At 38.2% G+C, this 20,158-nt stretch overlaps 6 protein-coding genes across 10 annotated transcripts; 3 read left to right on the top strand and 3 right to left on the bottom strand.

Moving 5' to 3' along the window:
* The first annotated feature begins 2,838 nt into the window (after window positions 1–2,838).
* On the top strand, window positions 2,839–3,872 carry LOC124632322 (probable DNA-directed RNA polymerases I and III subunit RPAC2). Its single transcript, XM_047167112.1, has 3 exons — window positions 2,839–3,087; window positions 3,365–3,465; window positions 3,685–3,872. The coding sequence occupies exons 1-3, from the start codon at window positions 3,073–3,075 to the stop codon at window positions 3,869–3,871; spliced, it is 303 nt and encodes a 100-aa protein (XP_047023068.1). The 5' UTR covers window positions 2,839–3,072; the 3' UTR covers window position 3,872.
* A 3,745-nt stretch (window positions 3,873–7,617) lies between these two features.
* LOC124632817 (40S ribosomal protein S2) lies at window positions 7,618–9,090 on the bottom strand. Its single transcript, XM_047167791.1, has 3 exons — window positions 8,959–9,090; window positions 8,123–8,642; window positions 7,618–7,927 (listed from the first exon to the last, which is right to left on the bottom strand). Exons 2-3 carry the CDS (start codon window positions 8,639–8,641, stop codon window positions 7,661–7,663), a joined length of 786 nt encoding a protein of 261 aa, XP_047023747.1. The 5' UTR covers window position 8,642; window positions 8,959–9,090; the 3' UTR covers window positions 7,618–7,660.
* Window positions 9,091–9,724: 634 nt separating this feature from the next.
* On the bottom strand, window positions 9,725–15,444 carry LOC124632814 (N(4)-(Beta-N-acetylglucosaminyl)-L-asparaginase-like). 5 transcript variants are annotated; one of them, XM_047167788.1, is made up of 6 exons: window positions 15,361–15,444; window positions 12,180–12,333; window positions 11,477–11,705; window positions 10,972–11,168; window positions 10,441–10,548; window positions 9,725–10,002 (listed from the first exon to the last, which is right to left on the bottom strand). In XM_047167788.1, the coding sequence occupies exons 2-6, from the start codon at window positions 12,185–12,187 to the stop codon at window positions 9,780–9,782; spliced, it is 765 nt and encodes a 254-aa protein (XP_047023744.1). In that variant the 5' UTR covers window positions 12,188–12,333; window positions 15,361–15,444; the 3' UTR covers window positions 9,725–9,779. The 5 variants fall into 5 exon arrangements, with proteins under 5 accessions (XP_047023744.1, XP_047023743.1, XP_047023741.1 ...); XM_047167787.1 differs by lacking the exon at window positions 15,361–15,444 and adding an exon at window positions 15,146–15,262; XM_047167785.1 differs by lacking the exon at window positions 15,361–15,444 and adding an exon at window positions 12,493–12,688 and having other exon boundaries at window positions 11,477–11,702.
* LOC124632813 (adenosine deaminase-like protein) lies at window positions 14,202–16,714 on the top strand. The gene is made up of 7 exons (XM_047167783.1): window positions 14,202–14,349; window positions 14,420–14,568; window positions 15,148–15,336; window positions 15,510–15,729; window positions 15,918–16,074; window positions 16,162–16,262; window positions 16,467–16,714. Exons 1-7 carry the CDS (start codon window positions 14,311–14,313, stop codon window positions 16,653–16,655), a joined length of 1,044 nt encoding a protein of 347 aa, XP_047023739.1. The 5' UTR covers window positions 14,202–14,310; the 3' UTR covers window positions 16,656–16,714.
* Window positions 16,715–17,442: 728 nt separating this feature from the next.
* On the top strand, window positions 17,443–18,289 carry LOC124632818 (mitochondrial import inner membrane translocase subunit Tim8). The gene is made up of 2 exons (XM_047167792.1): window positions 17,443–17,643; window positions 17,901–18,289. Exons 1-2 carry the CDS (start codon window positions 17,545–17,547, stop codon window positions 18,072–18,074), a joined length of 273 nt encoding a protein of 90 aa, XP_047023748.1. The 5' UTR covers window positions 17,443–17,544; the 3' UTR covers window positions 18,075–18,289.
* Window positions 18,284–20,048, bottom strand: LOC124632815 (RNA transcription, translation and transport factor protein). The gene is made up of 4 exons (XM_047167789.1): window positions 19,875–20,048; window positions 19,570–19,794; window positions 19,189–19,275; window positions 18,284–18,927 (listed from the first exon to the last, which is right to left on the bottom strand). The coding sequence occupies exons 1-4, from the start codon at window positions 19,942–19,944 to the stop codon at window positions 18,629–18,631; spliced, it is 681 nt and encodes a 226-aa protein (XP_047023745.1). The 5' UTR covers window positions 19,945–20,048; the 3' UTR covers window positions 18,284–18,628.
* Window positions 20,049–20,158: the final 110 nt, after the last annotated feature.

Below are 20,158 nucleotides of genomic sequence, written 5' to 3'. Positions count from 1 at the left end.
TGGACCACACAGTCCAGGTGTGCCCCGCATGGGAAGGGCACCGCCGGGTCCTCGTCGAGGCTTTGGGCGGCGGCGACCTCTCGCGTCCGGCCCTGGTTCAGGCCATGGTCCGGGGCGAGAGGGAATGGGATGCCGTCGCCTCCTTCTGCGAAGCGGTCATGCTCGAGAAGGAGGAGGCGGAACGCCAGAGAGTTCGCACCTCTCATCCCGGCCGCCGCGCTGGACCAGGTAGACACCATGGGCGCCGGGTGTCGCGAGATGACTCCCGGCCACCGTAGGCGTGGGTCTGTGGGCGGTGAGTTCGGGTGGCTCATCGTCCCTCTGTCTGCTTAGACGACAGACCCGTGTCGACGGCGCGCGTTGTTCCGCGCGCTCCTCAAAGAGATGTGAGCAACCCCAGCGGGGCCCAGCAGGGCCAAGGCCTGCCGGGGCTGCGGGTTGTTCGAAAGAGATACCGCGGCCCTGGCACATAAAAGGCCTATGACGGAACACGACGGTTTTTAGTCAGTAAGAGTCTGACACTCCCTCACCGCTGCTAACCCACAGCGGGAGGGATCATTTGATGATTTTTGACGTCGTTAAAAAAAAAAAAAAAAAAGTGTCGTAATTTAGGTATCTAGCTCATTTACTCATTATAACTGAAGTCCGTTGAAGTCCTCGTTGAAACCCCGTGACCCTCTAAACGCGTGAAAAAGGCAAACGTACCTGGGAAGTGGGAAGTGGACGGGGAAAGACCCGCCAACGACGGGGCACTCGATGCCGGCCGGCCAGCGAGAAGCTTCCTCCGCACTTTCTTCGGCAAAGCCTTTCCTCGGGTCTGCTTGGTACGGGCACTAGTGGACAGCTCTTCTAGCGAGGGTTTTTGATATTTTGACTGACCGCGGGCGATAAAAATATTTGACAAACAGAAAACAAAAACGAAACTCGTCGTGCCAGGACATTAAAATTAAAAAGAAAGAAATGAGAAATGACCAAGAAGTTTGTACAATAGCATTACCAAATTTTTTTAAGATTATAAAATAGGTAAGTAGGTACCGACTTGCTTATATAAATAAGTACGATATTTGATAAAAAATATCTATCTAACCAAAAACAGTGCTACTAATGGTTAATATTTTCAAAGTTTGAGACCATTATTTGACACAAATGAACAAGTTGCTTTTCGTACTTAGTTCTATGCCATTAGGTACATGACCAAAATATATGACAAAAGAAGACCATCCAACCGCTTACTAGACTTGTTCAAATATCAAAGCATTACCCAGTTTGTGAAGAAACAAAAGCAGAACTGTCGCGCTTACTACCCCTCAACTACATACCTATAGCAGTAATTAGGCTACTCCACACGCCGTTTCAGCTAGAAACTAGACTAGTTTGTGTAAAGAACACCCGTTTTTTTACTTCTTTTACGTCTTAGAACGTTTTAAACGGACTTTTATTTTTAAATTCGTGAAAGTTTACGTTTGTGCTCTTTTAGACTCAGATGTTTTACATGGTCACAGTTCCAGTAATTTTCCTTTGTATACAACATGTAACTTAATTAACGCACATCCTGAAATTAGTTTGTTCAGTCGTTTACTGAATCGGTTTATATCATTTTTAATATAGGTAATTATTTATCCCAAAAATAATTAAAACTACGGAAATTATTGTCATATTAACCCTGTACAGTCAAAACAAATTCAAATAGACCGTAACTCAAAGTAATAAGACTTCGTGTATTGTCGGCTTTTTCCGTAGTTTCGTTATGTTGTGTCGAGTCGAGCGGCGCGCGGCGCGATATTTGCGTGCGTAGTAGTATGACCAAAAAGTTCTCCAAGAATTGGTATAACTAATTTAGTAAATAACAATGCATATACATGTTAAATTAAAAATTCAGTGTATGTATTATGATTATAACATAATATTCTAATTGGCGTGTTTGAGGGTGTGCGTTAATTACGTTACATGTTGTATATTATTAGCAAACTTTTAAATATTAGATATAATTTATAATCAATATTTTTAAATATTTATATTTAATTTCTAATTTTTTTTTTTTCGTCAGTCTCTTTATTCTAGCTGAAAAAACCAACTCTCTGGACCAAAGTTAGTTGAACGAATTTGCTTATGCCGCTTTTCGTATTCAGGTATCGAAAGTAGTTCCTTCGGGACTTGGGTAAACCTGGGGAACACCTCTAGTCATAATTAGTAAAATAATACAATCAGCGACGACGTTGAAATATTGCGATGTCAACATCAATCCTAATGGCACACCCCATCCGCAAAGTTTAATTTACCCCGAGAAAGATCACACGCGAGACGCAATGATGAGATAAACTTGGTGACAAACGTTTTAAAGGGGAATTACTTCGTCTGTTATAAGCACTTCATTATAAGCAACGGTAAACGGTAAGCACCCACGCTTTTATTAATTTCCAGCTCGTTGCTTGTTAATCGATTAAAAAAGATAAATAAATAGATATAATTTATTTTCTTTTTGAAGATGCGCTAATTTCAAGCCTAACTAGTCTGACTTGAAACAAAAACCATGCGTGGTGGCCAATTTATGAAGAAAGGCTACTTATTATCTGGATGCATGAGTAGTTCCCTCACAAGTACTCACAACGTTGCGATTGGCCCAAGTTCACGACTGTTTACTATGAATCTTCACGTTTAAGTTTCAAAATAAAGTGTTGTTGGTGTGCTTGGGTCTAAAAGGGAAATATTAAAATCAGACTTCCTTGACTCATCTATCCGAGCCATCTATGAAGCATGTATGGTAAGCTTTACTCATGGCTTAAAAGACTACGTGCGCGTGCAAAGTCTAGTGATGACAGATTTTCTGTTTTGAGCTGTCACTGTCATTTCATATTTCAGAAGTGTCAGAGAAAAAAGTAAACATTGAATTTGTAACCTATTTTATTACAAAATCTTTGAATTTAACAGATGATAAATAATAAACTAAAGCCATATAAATAAGGATATTTCAGACGTCTTTATACCCCAGCTTGGTTTTGCGTTTACCTATCTCAGTATAAACGGTGACTGTTTCAGAAACATTTCCATCACACACAGTACCTGATTTGAAAAATGATGATATCGGAGGTAAAATGTAAATATTAATATCACATAATCACTTTACTTTAACATATAACGTGAAATTAATTGTGTTTCAGTGGTTAAGGTTTATTCAAGCAAAATATTTTATGTCCACATGATAACATAACCTTCAAACATTCAAAACAAACCACTTGGATGTTCATAATGTTTAATTGCCTTCTAAAATGTTGAATTTACTTCAGACATCGTCATAAGCTTGTAGTTATTATATTCAAGATCTTAACACACATTTTCATTAATGATTTATTTCTTTATATTTCAGCTTCCAGGTGATGAGAATTCAGCTCCAACATGTAGGACATATGTTTTCCAAAATGAGAGCCACACGCTAGGAAATGCCTTAAAATGTATTATCAGTAGATAGTAAGTATACTACTGCTTACTGGATTAATTTTTTCTTCTTTAGTTGGTTTCAATCGCCAAACTTAGATGGTACCTACACAGATTAATATTTTTTTTAAATTTTAACTTATCCGGACCTACAAGATAACATGCCAAATTGCTCCCTAGGAATATAGATCAATAACTAAAACAGTTTTCAAATGATTGCCTATTTATTTTATTTTATTTTTTTGTTCACAGTGAGGATGTAGAATTCTGTGGCTACACTGTACCTCATCCAGCAGAATCTAAAATGCACTTCAGGATACAAGCACATAAAACACCAGCGCTAGAAATACTAAAAAGAGGTTTGAAAGACTTAGAAAAAGTATGTGACCACACAATAGATTTATTCGAAAAAGAAGTAAATGATTTTGGGAAAGCATAAAGATTTTGTTTTATTTGTATTTTTTTTTTTGTAAAACCGAGCCAGTGTATAGGTACCTAATTACTATTTGCATAACTACCATACCCTTCACCCTTGGCATGCCTGTTATCATATACCTTATATAGTATGATAATCTTCCTTATCCAGTTTTCTATTCTATGACAACATACCTTATAACTGACTTATAACCTAAAGATGAACATGCACGGGTAAGCTAAAAACCTAAAGCCATTTCTCAGCAGTAACAGAGTATAACCTGGCTAGGCTGTTGAGTAATGCCAAGTAACATAAGAGTAAGAATGCAATTTTTTTCCAGGTGTAAGAAATCCCTCAAGAGTAGGTGAGATAATCCATGTATTCATCTATACTAATATTATAAAGCTGAATTGTTTGTTTGAACGCGCTAATCTCAGGAACTACTGGTCCGATTTGAAAATTTCTTTTTCGTGTGCGTTACCCAGGCCAGATGTTGTCGAAAATCGTCATTTTAATCTTATAGATAATTAGTTGTGCGGTTTCTGTAATTGTTGCGCACATTTTTAAATTTGTTGCGCTTATAGTTTTTTAATTATTTCACAAAAACATTTCCTGCTGGCGTAACGTTACCCCAGCCAGACCTTTTTCTTTCTGATGGGAATATTTAAATAAATATTACCTATAAAATTAGTTGTCTAGATAAAGTAAATGTTGTGCCATATTTTGTATTTGTTCTTTCTTCGGTTGCGAAGTTATTCGAGATTTTGCTGGGGTAACGTTTTTGGTTTTGCTAGATCTCTGAAATGGTTAAGCGGATTCTTATCATATTTTGTACATGACTTCCTAGGACTTAGTTTAAATTTGTTCGGCAATAATAAAACCAAAATAATGCATATCTTAAAGGTTATTTCATTAAATGAAAAAACATTTTTATCGATATATTTATCGGTGTGCGTTCGCGCAGCGGAATGTTGTTGAATTTAAAGATTTTAATTATGCAGATAATTAGTGTAAGACGTCCTATAATTGTGTATGGCAAATAAAAATTTGTGTATGCAGCCATTGAGGAGAAATTCACCAAAAACAGATTCCGCTGGGCGAACGTTGGCGAATGTTGTCCTGGCGGAACTTTTTTTAATCCATAGACTTTAGAAGAAAAGAGATGTGTCCGAAAATTAGTGTGTATTTGTGTATAATTGATTATGTATGAATGAAATCAGTGCATGCATAAACTTCGGAGAAATTCAAGTTTCCGCTACCCGAACGTTTGGCCATTAGCTAGTTTTCATATAAAGCGCTTACATAGAGAGCTGTAGATTTTTACATATACGTTGTTTTGAATTTGTTTATATTTGTTTAAAAAACAGATTTAGAAAAAGTCGTAGGGTTTAAAAGATAAAAATATAAACGTAAAATACACTTATTAGGTCTTAGTTCTTAAAGTATGCAGTTTGGGGTCTAGATTTTCACGTTTACACAAACCTTGTAAGTGTCTCCAACATGTTGCCAAGTATCAATGATGTTCCGTTAGTAATTAAAAAGTTATAGGATATTTTACCATGAATAGATCACTGTTTACAAAGCATTCGAATATCACGACGTTCTAAAGGAATTGCATGGTAAAATGTATGCCAATAATTAGTTTAATCATTCAACTATTCACTTGCAAAATTGTATGTCATTAAATTCAGTAATTAAAGAAAGACAATTATAATACTGACGGAGCATCGAAAACCTACATAATCCGACCAAGTTCGGATAGCTACAAAAAAGCGGCCGTGCCATATGTCTAAGAAACGTTCTTAACTTGGAAGGTTAGTATATTTATTAATATGGTACAGTTGCGTACACAAGCTTTAGGCAAAAATAAAACAATTGCATTTCTTGAATGAAAAATATTTTTTTAATAATAACGCCACTATCTACGACATTTTAGTTAAAATACGTAACGTTTATTAACGTTATTTTTAATCACGTAGTTAAGTAATTTATGTAAGTAATAATAATAAAAATATGCCCCGCAGGGCATCTGAGGCGGATGACGGGGAGTAGCGACCCCGCGGGGCTATATATCCGAGTGCTCCAGGGAGAGTATACTGTCCCCCACCTCCGGCTTGCCGGAGTGAAGCATGACGGGGGATAGGTCTCCCGCCTCTTGGCTTGCCTTCATCGGCCGGTCAGAGTGGAGTCGCTAGAGCAAGGTTAGTCCTGCTCGGAGGGTAGGTGCCTCGTGGTAAGTGGCGAGTGGGCCGGTGATGCTGGACCCACAGGGAGCGCGTGATCTGCGTTTAAAGTCCGCCGAGGTATCCTCACCCTTCTCAGCCGCTCATGTCCCTGTTGCCCTCTTGTTGCTTTTCAGTGACTGATTCCCGGGGGCCCAGTAAGTGAGTTGGCGAGTCTCCACCTGCCATTTTAACATGTATTTAATACATTGTCATCGGCAGGTGCCATAGTTCCCGTAGTTTCCCCATTCCTAGTCCATTAGCATCCCATCACAATAGCCTAAGTAGTTTTTATCCATAGTTAGCAATAGTTTAGCACAGAACCGGGGATTGTTCTTGGGTACATTTCTATAGTGTATACAGGGATAATCGTCGGTTTTGTGTTACCATTTCATTAAAGTTGCCTCAAAAGGGCTTCAGCGTGTTGGCTTCGGCCCCACGTTCGCCTTCCAAAAATCCGGGACTCTGTAGTCCCGTGGTCGGTTAGAGACATACAAAAATAAAAATATTTTTGTACACGGATATTTAAATAGAGAAGTACTTGTTAATTGAAGATTTATTTTTATCGTAGATAGTGGCATTATTATTAAAAAAATATTTTTCAATCAAGAAATACAATTGTTTTATTTTTTCCTAACGCTTGTGTACGCAACTGTACCATATTAATAAATATACTAACCTTCCAAGTTGAAAATCTAGACCCCAAACTGCATACTTTAAGAACTAAGACCTAATAAGTGTATTTTACGTTTATATTTTTATCTTTTAAACCCTACGGCTTTTTCTAAATCTGTTTTTTAAACAAATATAAACAAATTCAAAACAACGTATGTAAAAATCTACAGCTCTCTATGTAAGCGCTTTATATGAAAACTAGCTAATGGCCAAACGTTCGGGTAGCGGAAACTTGAATTTCTCCGAAGTTTATGCATGCACTGATTTCATTCATACATAATCAATTATACACAAATACACACTAATTTTCGGACACATCTCTTTTCTTCTAAAGTCTATGGATTAAAAAAAGTTCCGCCAGGACAACGTTCGCCAACGTTCGCCCAGCGGAATCTGTTTTTGGTGAATTTCTCCACAATGGCTGCATACACAAATTTTTATTTACCATACACAATTATAGGACGTCTTACACTAATTATCTGCATAATTAAAATCTTTAAATTCAACAACATTCCGCTGCGCGAACGCACACTATTTATCGAGGAAGGCTATAGGCTACTTTTTATCCCGGTACGGGAAGTAGTTCCCACGGGATGCGGGTGAAACCGCTGGCAGAAGCTAGTACTAAATAAGCGAAGGTTAATCTGCACGACAGCTATGAATGCCAGATTCCTCCACTGTTTGCCGTCTTCAGTTTTTGTACTTTGTTTTAGTCTGATACAATCCCTCCACCATTCCATGCTAAAATTATACATTCATGTTTGATTTCATTCAGAAACCAATACAGGAGTATTGTAATACTTTGCCAACTGAATATAGACATATTAGTTACTAATTGTTACTGTAGGATTAATGTAAATAAAATGCAGGAAGTAAGATGTTAAAGTCATTTTATTTCAGTTAATCATAACTGTCTTTAGGCTTTGAACTCAGAGTAAGGCGACTTGGTCAATGGGATGTCCCTCCACAAGTCAGGTGTAAGGTAAGCGTAGGTCTTGGCAATAGCCGCATAAGTGGCCTTAGCGAAGTTGCCAAGAGTGCCAGTGGAACCACGAGCTGAGGTGTAGCAGTCCTGGACACCAGCCATCTGAAGCAGCTTCTTGGGGACTGGGGCAGACACAATACCAGTACCACGAGGAGCAGGAATCAACCTCACGGTGACTGAACCACACTTGCCAGTGACCTGAAAGGATAAATCACAATTGTTATAGTCTTTTGTACTTAAAATACTCTAGATATTTAGTTACAAGAGTGAATCAGACGCGTTAACGAACTTCATTGGAAAAACCTCAGGGGATACCACGAATGAAATGATTATCTGCTTCATCATTAAAATACTAGTGGAAATAGTTTGTAAACAGTTAGAAGACAGTTTTACCTTGCAGGGCACGGTGTGGGGCTTGCCGATCTTGTTACCCCAGTAGCCTCTACGGACTGGAAGGACAGACAGCTTGGCAAGGATGATAGCACCACGGATAGCGGTAGCGACTTCCTTGCTGCACTTCACGCCCAAACCAATGTGTCCGTTATTGTCGCCGATAGCCACGAAGGCCTTGAAGCGAGTACGCTGACCGGCACGGGTCTGCTTCTGTACGGGCATGATCTTGAGGACCTCATCGTTCAGAGATGGGCCGAGGAAGAAGTCGATGATCTCGAACTCTTTGATGGGCAGAGAGAACAGGTAGATGCTCTCGAGTTTGTCGATCTTTCCCTCGCGTACGAGACGGCCCAGTTTAGTCACCGGCACCCACTCCTTCTGATCTTCCTTTCCACGTCCACGGCCGCGACCACGACCGCGTCCACGGCCACGAGGACCACCACGGCCTCTATCGCCACCACGAGACCCAAAGCCGCCGCGAAAACCGCCACGTCCACCGGCTGGAGCAGCGTCCGCCATTCTGCAAGTAAGGTTATTTGTTAAGACGCATGGTACTTATTGAACACAATATTATGAATTTCTGGAGAGAATCAGACGCGTTAAGGCCATCACCGTGTAAACACTATGGTAGATACCACGAATGAAATAGGATTTAAGTCTCATCATGAAAATTTAAAACCACGTGGTGGTTGCTACATTGTCGCTAGCTAAAGAAAGAAATGTTATGACTTCTAAATAAAGAAATATTATTGTTTATTGTAATTATTGTCAATTTAGCCAACCTTTTTTAAATATTAAACTTAAAAGTCTATCAAAATAAATTAAATAAAACTTACGTTGAACTGTGAGCGCAGTGAGACAGTCAAACACAAAATGGCCGAAGAATTTGCCTTTTGACTTTACCGAGTCACCAGCGGCATTTATTGTTTATGGTACCTTTTTTTTAATTTCAACCCATGGTCTTTTGCGATTATTTTATATATTTATTTGTTTAATCTTGGATAAAAAAAATCGGTATGGAGAATATCTACAACTGGACATTATATTAGTGCATGTGCGAGTGCGGGGCTGCTGTACAGACCATGTCTCACCTTATCGCATGTCCGTTGTGCCCTAAGCACTAAAACTTGCTCGCGGGAGGACCTAATAAATCATATTGTCTGCAAATTATTTACGATTACAACATGATTGAAGAGCAGTCTACCCTATATAGACCAAATGGCAGACCAATCGCAAACGAATCGAATGTCGTTAGATTACGATTGGTCTTTGTTAGTAGCAGAATGCCCGATATGGTTAAAACTGCTATTGCGATTCAATTTCTATTCAATTTTCTTTTTCACAAAGAGGGGGTCAATATCTCGTAGGGTCTATGATCTGGAGTTGAGGTGAATCCAGGTTGAGACCAGACTCGCAGAAGCAGTGGAGGGGTTACTTGGAGTCTTAAGAGACATTCGGGACGACTACTGCAGGCAAACAAACCAGGAATATACTTCGAGTTTTTAAGATTTCTTCTGAGTTAATGGGGTTGGGATAGTCTCTTAGCTACTATCATCTAAATGTGCGAAGTAGTGCCCTCACAACGTAAAGGAAACAGCTAGATATTATTATCAAATAATATGTGACTTTTATTAAATATAAAATTATTTTGTAAACATTAACATTTTATAGTAATAACTTCAAACACATTTCGAGTTTTATCTTGTACAACGAATGGAAACGTAGGTATTCCATGACATGCAGCCCCGTATTGCCCAGTTTTCGTTAAAGCTATAACAGCTCCCATGAAATCAGGGTAATGTGCTGCTATTCTTTTAACGGCTGTTTGCGTGGCGTCTGTAGGCGATGCGCCTCGACGCATTTCTTCGACAGCCAAAAAGCTGAAAAATTAAGAATTTATGTATTTAATACTAAAAGGACAGTTAGGGTCAATTCCCACTGAAAGAGCAGCGGCCGGCAGCGGCCGTAAGAGCACGGACAATGTAAGAGGGCGGCCCGCCGCGCTCGCGCTCAATCACTTGCATTTACGGCCGCTGCCGGCCGCTGCCGGCCGCTGCTCTTTCAGTGGGGATTGACCCTAAGCATGTGTTGATGCTTTTGCACAAAATAATCTCGAGGGTAATCGCGTTAAGCGCTCGCGGTCGTCAATTTTGAAGGGTTCGTTAGTTTTGGCGACCGATGGAATTATGTATAGTGGTAAATGACGTCACAAATTGCAAGACGATCCGGTAGTCACGCTCAACTCGATAACAATCTCGGAGCATGTAAGGGTATCTCTCTAAAGTTTTTTTGGGTGATTCCGTGTCATAAAGACTTACCTAGGTAAGAACCGGAGCATGATATCGCCATCACCTGTGGCTGCAGCTCCTCCTACTTCATTATCAGCATATGCACCAGCCCCAGGTATGGGGGAATCACCAACCCTCCTGTTCGTCAAATATCACCTTTAGAACACCTAACAGCTTTAGAAGTGTCTTTAGGCAAAAAAAACGGCCAAGTGTGAGTCGGACTCGCGCACGAAGGGTTCCGTTCCGTACCATTATTTATAAAATGCGCGAAAAAATCACGTTCGTTGTATGGGAGATCCCCAAAATATTTATTTTATTCTAGTTTTCAGTATTTGTTGTTACAGCGGCAACAGAAATACATCATCTGTGAAAATTTCAACTCTCTAACTATCACGGTTCATGAGATACAGCCTGGTGACAGACGGATGGACGGACAGAGGAAAAAACACTAGGGTCTTGTTTTACCCTTTGGGTAGGGAACCCTAAAAAAGGCATACCTGAGTAACATATTAATTGCATGATACATGAATAATCTCATTTTTATTTTAATGTAATTATTACCCAGGAATTTTATATTTAGCTCCATTTGTTGAAGTGCCGGCTGCGACATCGCCATTGCTGTCAACGGCCACCATCCCAATAGTATCATGATTATATCTATCTACTATCATATGTACTTCAGGCTGTGTATCTCGAAAACTGTTCTTCTTAATTTCATGATAAGGACCACATTGTTTGGTAGGATCTGGCTTGACACCCTGAGATTAGATAAAAGATTTGTGTAAGTACTTGAAATATCTGTGTGTAGCATGTCAGAAAAGGCCCTGAATAACACAGATCTCTACTATTTTTTTAACACAGTAATGACTGAAAACTAGGCAATGTTGTGACTGAAAATATGGGCAAATTTTTCCTCTTGTATTGTTACTACTTTATAAGCAAGCAATTAAGTTTACATCTAAATAGCTTATATTTTATGTGAAATGATTACATTTGAACATTAACCAAAAATTATAGTTCTTATTTTTACATCAAGTTTTTTGTTTAAACAGACTTAATACCTTACCATCCAAAAGTTAGGTTGGCAGTGATTCTCATTATGCCACTTCAACCAAAGCTGCTTAGAATGAGCAGTAGTAAGAGACTCTTCATGGAATCCCATCTGGACAGCAAACTGTGTTGCCAGTTCACCAGCCAGGAATGAGTGTTTTGTATGTTCCAAGACATGGCGAGCGACTGATATTGCACTTTTTATCCTGCGGAGAGCTGCTACAGCTCCCACATTCATGGTCCTCCTGAAAAACATTTTTTTACATGAGATAAATCATTACATGTACCTAGAAGTACCTAAAACTATTATAATAATACAGTTTATCTCAAGACAACTCAAGAAAATTGTTGTTCATGAGACAATAACAGGAAGAATTTATAGCGATACTAGCTTCCGCCAGCGGCTTCGCCCGCGTGTGTTAATCCAGGGTATCACCTATCTACATACCAAATTTCAATCAAATTGGTCCAGCCGTTTTTGCATGATTGAATAACAAACATACATCCATACATTCTCACAAACTTTCACATTTATAATATAAGTAGGATTGTTATTTAAAATATGGGTAGATATTTCCTCTTGTATTGTAACTTATTTAGGAGATGTTACATTGAAACTACTCATATTTTATGTGAAATAATGACAGTTTTTATTTCAAACAGACTTATTGTAGATTTTTGTGAAAAATGAAAAGCTAGAGGAGTGAAATCTGTATTACCCATCCATAATGAGAGCATCCAGTGTTGTCTCACCATTCTCATCAGGACTGCCTCCATAGCCCACTGTTCCATCACACTGTTGGACCTCGCATACTGAAGCACCTTGCTCTACTGCATCTAATGCTGTACCTCCTTCTTTTAGGACCTCCCAGGCTGCAAAATATTATAATGATAAATGGTATTAGCCATAAGACTCACGCGGGCAATTTCTAAGTAGGATACTACAGAAATATGTAAAACTTGAAATGTTAAGTATTTATTATTATCAACAGTTTTATATTTTAACAGAAAAACCTTCGTCCGAGGACGTACCTTTTACTGTAGCATTTGAAAACCACCACGTTGTTATGACTACTGGAACATTTGGTTCGCTATCAACTACATAATAATTAAAACTTGAAAGTAATATTAGCGACAACCACAACATTATAAAGACCGGCCTATTTCAAAAGTAAACAACTTCAATAAAGCCGAGATTCTTATCGTTATCAATATTGACATCACTGACCTTCAACATGCCTTCAACATTGACAATATTACTTTTTTTTTTTTTAAATTCCATATAATATTAAATCTAGATATTTACATGACGTAAAAAAAAGCCTTATTTATACATATATACAACTAAAAAATGGCATCAAAAAACTCCTCATCGCTGCCCACCGGGAGTGTACCCAAGAGGCTGGCAGCATTGCCACGTTGGATGGCAATGCTTAATTTTTGACCAAAATAAAAACCAGCCTTTGGGTCACTTGAAGTGTCAGCAAGTCGCTTTGCCAGATCTTTAAAAAGCAGATGAGCACTTGGACCCCACGGCCCGAGGGTTTCAACCCCAAACGGCTCAAAGGTATAGTTACCAACCAGGGTGCTATATTTGCGCCGTTTGAGGTTCTCTGCAGCCGCAGCAGCGGAACCAGCACATCGCGCCGAGCTAGGAAGGTGAGATGGTGCAAGAGTATCGACACAAGTCGCGTCCCATACTAAAGACCTACCCATCTTCCACGGGAACAACGACATACCGTCTGGTCTCTTGCCATCGTCGCGTGCCAGACCACTGGGTTCTAATATGGCTGGAACGCCTACGGCAACAAGAGCACGACGGATTATGTCATTGATATTCGCATGCCGTGCAAATCGTCCCGCGCTGCGGCTGCACGACAAGCCGTGGTGTCCAAGGCTGCTGACAGCTTCACCACAGTGGCAGCGGTGAGGAGAGCAGCACGGAGCACCCAAACGCAAGCAAACAGCAAGCCGGAAAGTGGTGTCGTCAAACAATGTGCCTATGTTTGACGACGGAAGTGCCAGAAGCCATAGACCCGACTCCCATTCGCCCACAGCCAGAAGGCGCGCTCGCTCTGCAGAAGAAATTGACGTATTTAGCAGATTATTCCGTATAACTCTGCAGAGCGGCTCATCCCACTGTCTCTGGGAGGACGGGTTGACGGGTGGATCAGTATTCGGGCAGGTGATTTTCCAAGCCTCTACAACCTCAGTCAGTCAGCAATTGGCCAGTGTGATAGGAAGAATTTTCCTGGTCAATTGCTCAGTACCATGGACGGAGGATATAAAGGCCGGTAGGCTAATACTTGAAATTTTGCGGACGCCAAGCCCTCCCATGCGAACGGGAAGAGTAGCCTGAATCCAGGCTCGGTCGTCCAAGGCCACATTTAAAATGATTACTTTTTAAAGTTACAAAATTGGAATACATGTCTTTAAAGATTAAAAGTTAACCAGCTTTTAATGTTCAGCTCTTATATTATAGCTATACCTACAATGTGTTTTTTGCGATTATTCTGTACCGCAACAACGCTTTCAAAAGATGTCTATTAATCAATTAATTATTTTTCGCTAAATATGTGGGGTCTCATTTTACAAAAATGCCAACATTAAGACGAACAAAAAAAAAGTTCCTCAGCCAATAGGACAAGAGATTGATAAGTTACCAAGCTATGATTGGCTCATCGTCATTTCCAAAGATAACTATGATCACAACACAACGTCAGTAGGTACTGTCATTTTTCCTTGTTTTGATGAACACATGAACTGTGAATTGAATTTATTATATCGGTAGTGCATGCATTTGCACCGCGACGCACGGAAAGTTTATAGAGAAACCTTGCTTTAGTAACCATGGATTCAGAAACTTTTTTTGTTGATTTACCAAAAGTTGTAAGTAGATTAAAACAATGTCGCTCTCTTATTTATCGCAATATATTTTTACCTTTTTTCTTTGTTGTAGGAGTTGCATGCTCACTTGAATGGGTCTTTAAGTCCGGCTACGATGCTACAACTAAAGAGATATCACGCCGATTCTGGTTTAGAAGATAAAACAAATGCTTTCTTTGATGAATTTCAAATTGGCGCCGGTGACTCGAGAAACTTGACGGAGTAAGTTCAATATTCAAGCTTTTGTTACCTTACATACAATAAAATGCATTTTGACGAATTGCATGATTTAAAATATAAATTCACCTAATTTTATATAGGTGGCATTAATATTGAATTGCTTAGATTATGAATTCCATTTAAAATAATATAAATGCAATGCATCTTACTGCAGCGTACTAATCAATTTTGTTAAGTGCATAATTAAACAATGAGATTTATCTCGGCATTCTCACTGGAAGTTTACCATTGCATTATGCAAATCTTATCTATAAATGTGTTATGACTCACCGCTGCCTGTTCTAGGTACATATAAATAAATCTAATTAAAATAAATAAGTGTATGTTGATGCAAACAATAATTTATAGTCCAAGTGCAGGCTTGACTGCCAATAAGATGCTTTTAAGATTCATTTATTATGTGTAATTTAATCTGTATCACAAGACAAAGACTTATTCTTTATGTAAAAAATATAAAAATGACATAATTATATCATCCACCATTCGAAGCAAATTCCGGAGTTTATCACAGCTGTATAAAATCAGATATAATGTCTACATCACATGTAATTTATCTTACAGTTGCTTCCAAGTGTTCAGCATCGCACATTCTTTGACAAGTACCCCTGAAACACTGGCTCTGGCTACAAGCCTCACCCTTCAGGAGTTTCAAGATGACGGCTGCTGTTATCTTGAACTCAGAAGTACACCAAGAGACACACCACAGATGACCAAATTGCAGTACATTGAAACACTTGTTCAGGCTATACAGTAAGTGACATAATGTCATATTACCTATTAAAAATATATGGCTCTCCTACTAGCCTTTGTCGCTCTAAAATAATATACTTGCAAACAGACAAGTCTATCTATTGACAAGACAATACTAAGAAGATTTTTTTCTAATAAAGCTTCTATTTAAATAATATTTCACTCCCTTACAGAAAATCATCTTTACATCTCACCATGATAACTCGGCTCATAGTTTCAATCAATAGAAGGTCACCCTTAGAGGAGGCGGAACAAATAGCTGATCTAGCCATAGAATATTACAAAAAATACCCAGATGTGATAGTGGGTATTGAATTAAGTGGTGACCCCATGGCTGGAGTTTTTCAAGAATTTGTTCCAGCATTATTAAAGGCAAAGGAAGCAGGATTGAAGGTAAATCCTATATATGACAAATACCCTACTGAAGACTACATCAAAATTGGTTCAGTCAAACATGAGATAGTAGGGCACAAACATACTCATAGGTCAAACTGATAAACTCCATTTTTTTTTAAGTCAGTCAATAAAATAAAGCATCAATTAAAAGCAAAATAATGTAATTACTTTTCTTTTTACTTCAGGTAACATTACACTGTGGTGAGGTTTGCAACCCAGAGGAAGTAATGGAAATGCTGAAATTCAAACCTGACAGAATCGGTCATGGTATTTGTATTCATCCAAAATATGGAGGAACTGAAGAAACTTGGTCAACCCTTTGTAAACTTAAAATACCTGTTGGTAAGAAACTAAAACAGTTTTTGGTATCACTGAATATACCTTTACATACTGTGCGTAAGTACTTTATATTTTTCAATTACTTTTCAGAGGTGTGCCTAACAAGCAATGTTAATACCAAGTCAGTCCCGGACTATGATTCGCACCACTTCAAACTACTTTACGATGCAGAAATACCCGTTATAATATGCGTAAGTAGTATAATAATGGAAGAAGATTTTTGCAAAACTTGATGGCGGCTCGCATCTATTATCCGAGCAGAAGTCCACGCATGTGGGCCTTACCGCTCGCGCCCTTTTGTGCAGAACGTCTCTCTCAATATCACCAAAGGTTTCAGCGAGAACTAACAATGTTTTTGATGAAGAAAAAGGCTAATCGGACATTTATTTTTGCAGACGGATGACAAAGGAGTTTTCGCAACATCTCTATCACGAGAATACCAAATATGTGTGAACACATTTTCTCTTACATCCTATCAGACTGCGAGATTGGCCCTGAACGCTTGTCAATATGTTTTTGCCGATAATGTTCGTAAAACGCTCAACGACAAATTACTCAATTTTATTGATAAAAATTCTCTGTGATTTTGGCTTTTGATTGTTTTGTAATAGTACAGGGTATTAAAGAAATACATTTTAAATAACTTGCGCTTTTACAAATAAACTACCCCCTTCACCCGCGTCCCGAGAGAACTACTTCCCGTGCCCGGATGAGAATAAAAATATCCTATAACCGTTACTTGGTTCTAAACTCCTAAACAATTTTCAAAATCTAATTCTAGAATTTTGGTCATCGATTTTTAAATCATCATTTAATTATTCTTTAATTTGAAAGAAAAGACAAAAGGCCTTTGTGCTAAACAACGAAAAAATAACCAGCGTATAGTCTGTTTTTTAATCTCGTAGACTAAATTGACACTTGCAAAATGTCAAACTTTCTAATAATTTTGCTAGCTCTGTGGTGCAGTGTTGTACTTACGATACCGGTTCGTTGAATCGTAACTTTTTATCTATAATAGACGAATTTAATATTCATTCAAAGTTTTATATTTAAAATTCACGTACGTACACATGGCTGTACGACGTGCTACAAACTGCCAGGGATATCTGACCACGCAAAGCCATGCGTAATCATCAAGGATAAGCCCATTATTTCAGGATGACTTATTGTAAAAAGTTACGATTCAACGTACCGGTATCGTAAGTACAACACTGCACCACAGAGCTAGCAAAATTATTAGAAAGTTTGACATTTTGCAAGTGTCAATTTAGTCTACGAGATTAAAAAACAGACTATAGACCATAAAAATACGTTCCGTTTCTAGAGCTGTGTTAATAGTTAAATACAAGGGGTAAAATTCGTAAAGCTGATTATTCGTTGACGTGAATCGTAACGCAAGAAATATAACCTCCAAAAGTCATCAAGCTGAAGGGAATTAACATTGAAGAAATCGCTAAAAATTGAAATTCCACAATGAGTGATCTCTCAGACTTCTCGGCCCCCAAGGGTGCAGACTCTGAGCTGCAAGATTTTCTCCTTGCAGAAAAGCAAAAGGCTCAATTCCATGCACAGGTAAATTTCATACAAATTATTATAATTACAGTAACTTGCATCATTGTTTCTCTTCAAACATCTGAAGTATTTTTTCGTAAATTAAATTTGTATAAAAACGACTTTAAAAATTGTTGACTTGTGAACATACCGATAGCGGGGATGAAAAAATACTAATAAATGATTTAGTTATGATCTTAAATCATTGTAAAGGTTCGTTGCACAGCTAACTGCACAACGAGTTTTAAAAGTAATAAAAAGGTTGCTCTCAATTCCAGATTCATGAATTCAATGACTTTTGCTGGGACAAGTGTGTTGACAAGCCTGGAGCAAAGCTGGACTCTCGCACAGAAACCTGCATTACAAACTGTGTAGAGAGGTTTATCGATGTCTCTCTGCTTATCACCAATAGATTCGCACAGATGCTTGAGAAAGGAGGTGGAATGCATTGAATCTTCCTAGTTATATATTTGTTATAAACTGGTCTATAAGAGCTCAGTCAATGTATGCAACTGTTATGCATTTTAGGTTCAAGATTCATATGAAAGTGCATTTTTGTTTATCTTAGTAGCTAGTGGCCATGCTGTTGTTTGCTGTACCAAAAATGTACATTTAGTACCTAAAGAAATTGTTGATTTAATGACAGAATTAAACTAAGGTATTTAAATTAAATTGTTTTATTTATTGATATAAATAGTTTACAAATCAGTTCACTTGTAGTCTGTACTTTTCACTGCACTACTTTACATTTAGAAAATATAAGTACACCTTTTTAAGGAGTTTCAAAATATTTTTGGGCTTAACATATTTTTGAATAGTGTCAACTCTCACTGAAACTTAATTGTTTAATAAGTAAATGCAGTGATGTAGATTAAATTAATTAGTACATAAGATGGGCATCTGCAATACCATAGTTACAAGAAAAATGGTGTTAAATATTTGTATTTAGTCAACACAACAGACTAGATAATATATTATTCCAAAGATGCCCACTGATATTAATGATTTATCTGCCTACTCTACCCAAAGTGGTATCAGTTCTAGGATCTGCAGTAACATTTTGGACTGCAACCAAGGACTCGTTGATTTTAGTCTGCAAATCTCTTAGGTCTTGAACAAATAGTAGCTTGAGCACATCGGATGGCTGCTGAATAATGTTCCCCTCGGTTTGTGGTGAATCAGGGTGGGGGGTTGTCTTAAGTATTTTAGCTAGGGCTGACAACCGGAACTTGGGGTCAGGGTGTGGCCCAACTCCTGCTAATGTAGATACTCTTTCTACACCTGCCTTGAATGCTGGACTTGAAACTGTGAAGAAAAACATATTAAAAGTATGAATAAAACAAAAAAAAAATGGGGTATTGAACCTGAATGTGGATGGATATAGAGGAAGGGGATAATTAAAGAAATAAAGGAAGGATTGTGTGAAAGACAACATGACAAGAAAGAGTGACTTAAGACATAATGTCAGACAGAGAAGTATGGAAACATAAGATATAGACTGTCTCTAAATAATGGATTAGGTAAGTGCAAGAGGACGATGGTAATATTTACAAATTATTAACTCACAATCAAGGTTATCCAGAGGATTGGAAGACACTACATTAGGTGTAGCCTGTTTTGGCTTCTCCACTTTGGCATTCTTATATTTTTCAACTGAAATCAAAATTATGCAAGAGCTTAGTCATCAATCAGTCATAATCAATATGATGCAATGATAATGAAACAAATTAATTATGTTGCACTAATTTCCATATTATGCAGATATTTCCAGTACATTTTAATTTTTAATGGTCTAGGACTGCTACAAACTGAAATAAATGATGGAATACTGTACAAACAATATTGAATTGTACTGAACAAAAAACCAAACATATGCTAAGTAACAAATTGCCAAGACCACAGCCAAGACTTTGTAAATTATCAATAAAGAATATAAGTATAACCCACCATTATCCGCATACTCTAATCTTACGGCATACGATAGTATCCAGTTAAGCTGTTCGTGAGGACTTCCTTCAGCGACAGGGCTGACCAAATCCTTCTGGTAAGTGTTAAAAGCCTCCTTCCAACTGTCTTTCTCTATATTTCTGAGACCATCCCTTTCCTCTATTTTGTAATGCCTGATCTTCTGATCCTCTAGCCAGAGTATTACGCTCCTGTACTCCTTTTCATCTGCAAATTGGAACAGAATCTAGTAAAATCGTCGCGTAGGAGTCAATAAGGAGTAACAAGTCTTGTAATTGGATACTTACCATCACAGTTGAAATCTTCTGGATTAGGATGGCCCAAAGCACTAAGTTTAAGCTTAAATATAGTGCTCATAATAAAATTTTCGCCTTTTATCGACGACTTTACCACAATAATAACCTGCGATTCCGGCGATTTGGAACCATAAACACTGCAACAAGGATTACAGATTTTCACAACAATGACAGGTAGGTAGGCATTGTCTATACCTACACTTGAATAATATTTTTCTTTGGTTGGCAGGACTTCAGATCTGTCAATGTAATCTAAAGTCGTCGCTGTCGTCGCA

The sequence above is a fragment of the Helicoverpa zea genome, chromosome 8 (assembly GCF_022581195.2).
Source record: "Helicoverpa zea isolate HzStark_Cry1AcR chromosome 8, ilHelZeax1.1, whole genome shotgun sequence".
In the NCBI taxonomy this organism is placed as follows: Eukaryota; Metazoa; Arthropoda; class Insecta; order Lepidoptera; family Noctuidae; genus Helicoverpa; species Helicoverpa zea.
Note: the sequence above shows the minus strand (reverse complement) of the source record. Positions and strands in the feature narration are given on the sequence as shown.

Excerpts from the sequence above, each read along its gene's own strand:
- LOC124632813 (XM_047167783.1), top strand. The coding sequence starts at position 14,311 with ATGGATTCAGAAACTTTTTTTGTTGATTTACCAAAAGTT. Across the intron at positions 14,350-14,419 it reads TTGTTGATTTACCAAAAGTT|GAGTTGCATGCTCACTTGAA; the intron begins GTAAGTAGATTA and ends TCTTTGTTGTAG. Across the intron at positions 16,263-16,466 it reads AAATACCCGTTATAATATGC|ACGGATGACAAAGGAGTTTT; the intron begins GTAAGTAGTATA and ends TTATTTTTGCAG.
- LOC124632814 (XM_047167784.1), bottom strand. The coding sequence starts at position 12,607 with ATGTTGTGGTTGTCGCTAATATTACTTTCAAGTTTTAATTATTATGTA. Across the intron at positions 11,706-12,179 it reads GATGCTCTCATTATGGATGG|GAGGACCATGAATGTGGGAG; the intron begins GTAATACAGATT and ends AATGTTTTTCAG. Across the intron at positions 10,003-10,440 it reads ATGCTCCGGTTCTTACCTAG|CTTTTTGGCTGTCGAAGAAA; the intron begins GTAAGTCTTTAT and ends TTAATTTTTCAG.
- LOC124632322 (XM_047167112.1), top strand. Across the intron at positions 3,466-3,684 it reads AAATGTATTATCAGTAGATA|TGAGGATGTAGAATTCTGTG; the intron begins GTAAGTATACTA and ends TTTTGTTCACAG.
- LOC124632815 (XM_047167789.1), bottom strand. The coding sequence starts at position 19,944 with ATGAGCACTATATTTAAGCTTAAACTTAGTGCTTTGGGCCATCCTAAT. Across the intron at positions 19,795-19,874 it reads AGAAGATTTCAACTGTGATG|ATGAAAAGGAGTACAGGAGC; the intron begins GTAAGTATCCAA and ends TCCAATTTGCAG. Across the intron at positions 19,276-19,569 it reads ATTAGAGTATGCGGATAATG|TTGAAAAATATAAGAATGCC; the intron begins GTGGGTTATACT and ends TTTTGATTTCAG.
- LOC124632817 (XM_047167791.1), bottom strand. The coding sequence starts at position 8,641 with ATGGCGGACGCTGCTCCAGCCGGTGGACGTGGCGGTTTTCGCGGCGGC. Across the intron at positions 7,928-8,122 it reads CCCACACCGTGCCCTGCAAG|GTCACTGGCAAGTGTGGTTC; the intron begins GTAAAACTGTCT and ends TTATCCTTTCAG.
- LOC124632818 (XM_047167792.1), top strand. The coding sequence starts at position 17,545 with ATGAGTGATCTCTCAGACTTCTCGGCCCCCAAGGGTGCAGACTCTGAG. Across the intron at positions 17,644-17,900 it reads AGGCTCAATTCCATGCACAG|ATTCATGAATTCAATGACTT; the intron begins GTAAATTTCATA and ends TCTCAATTCCAG.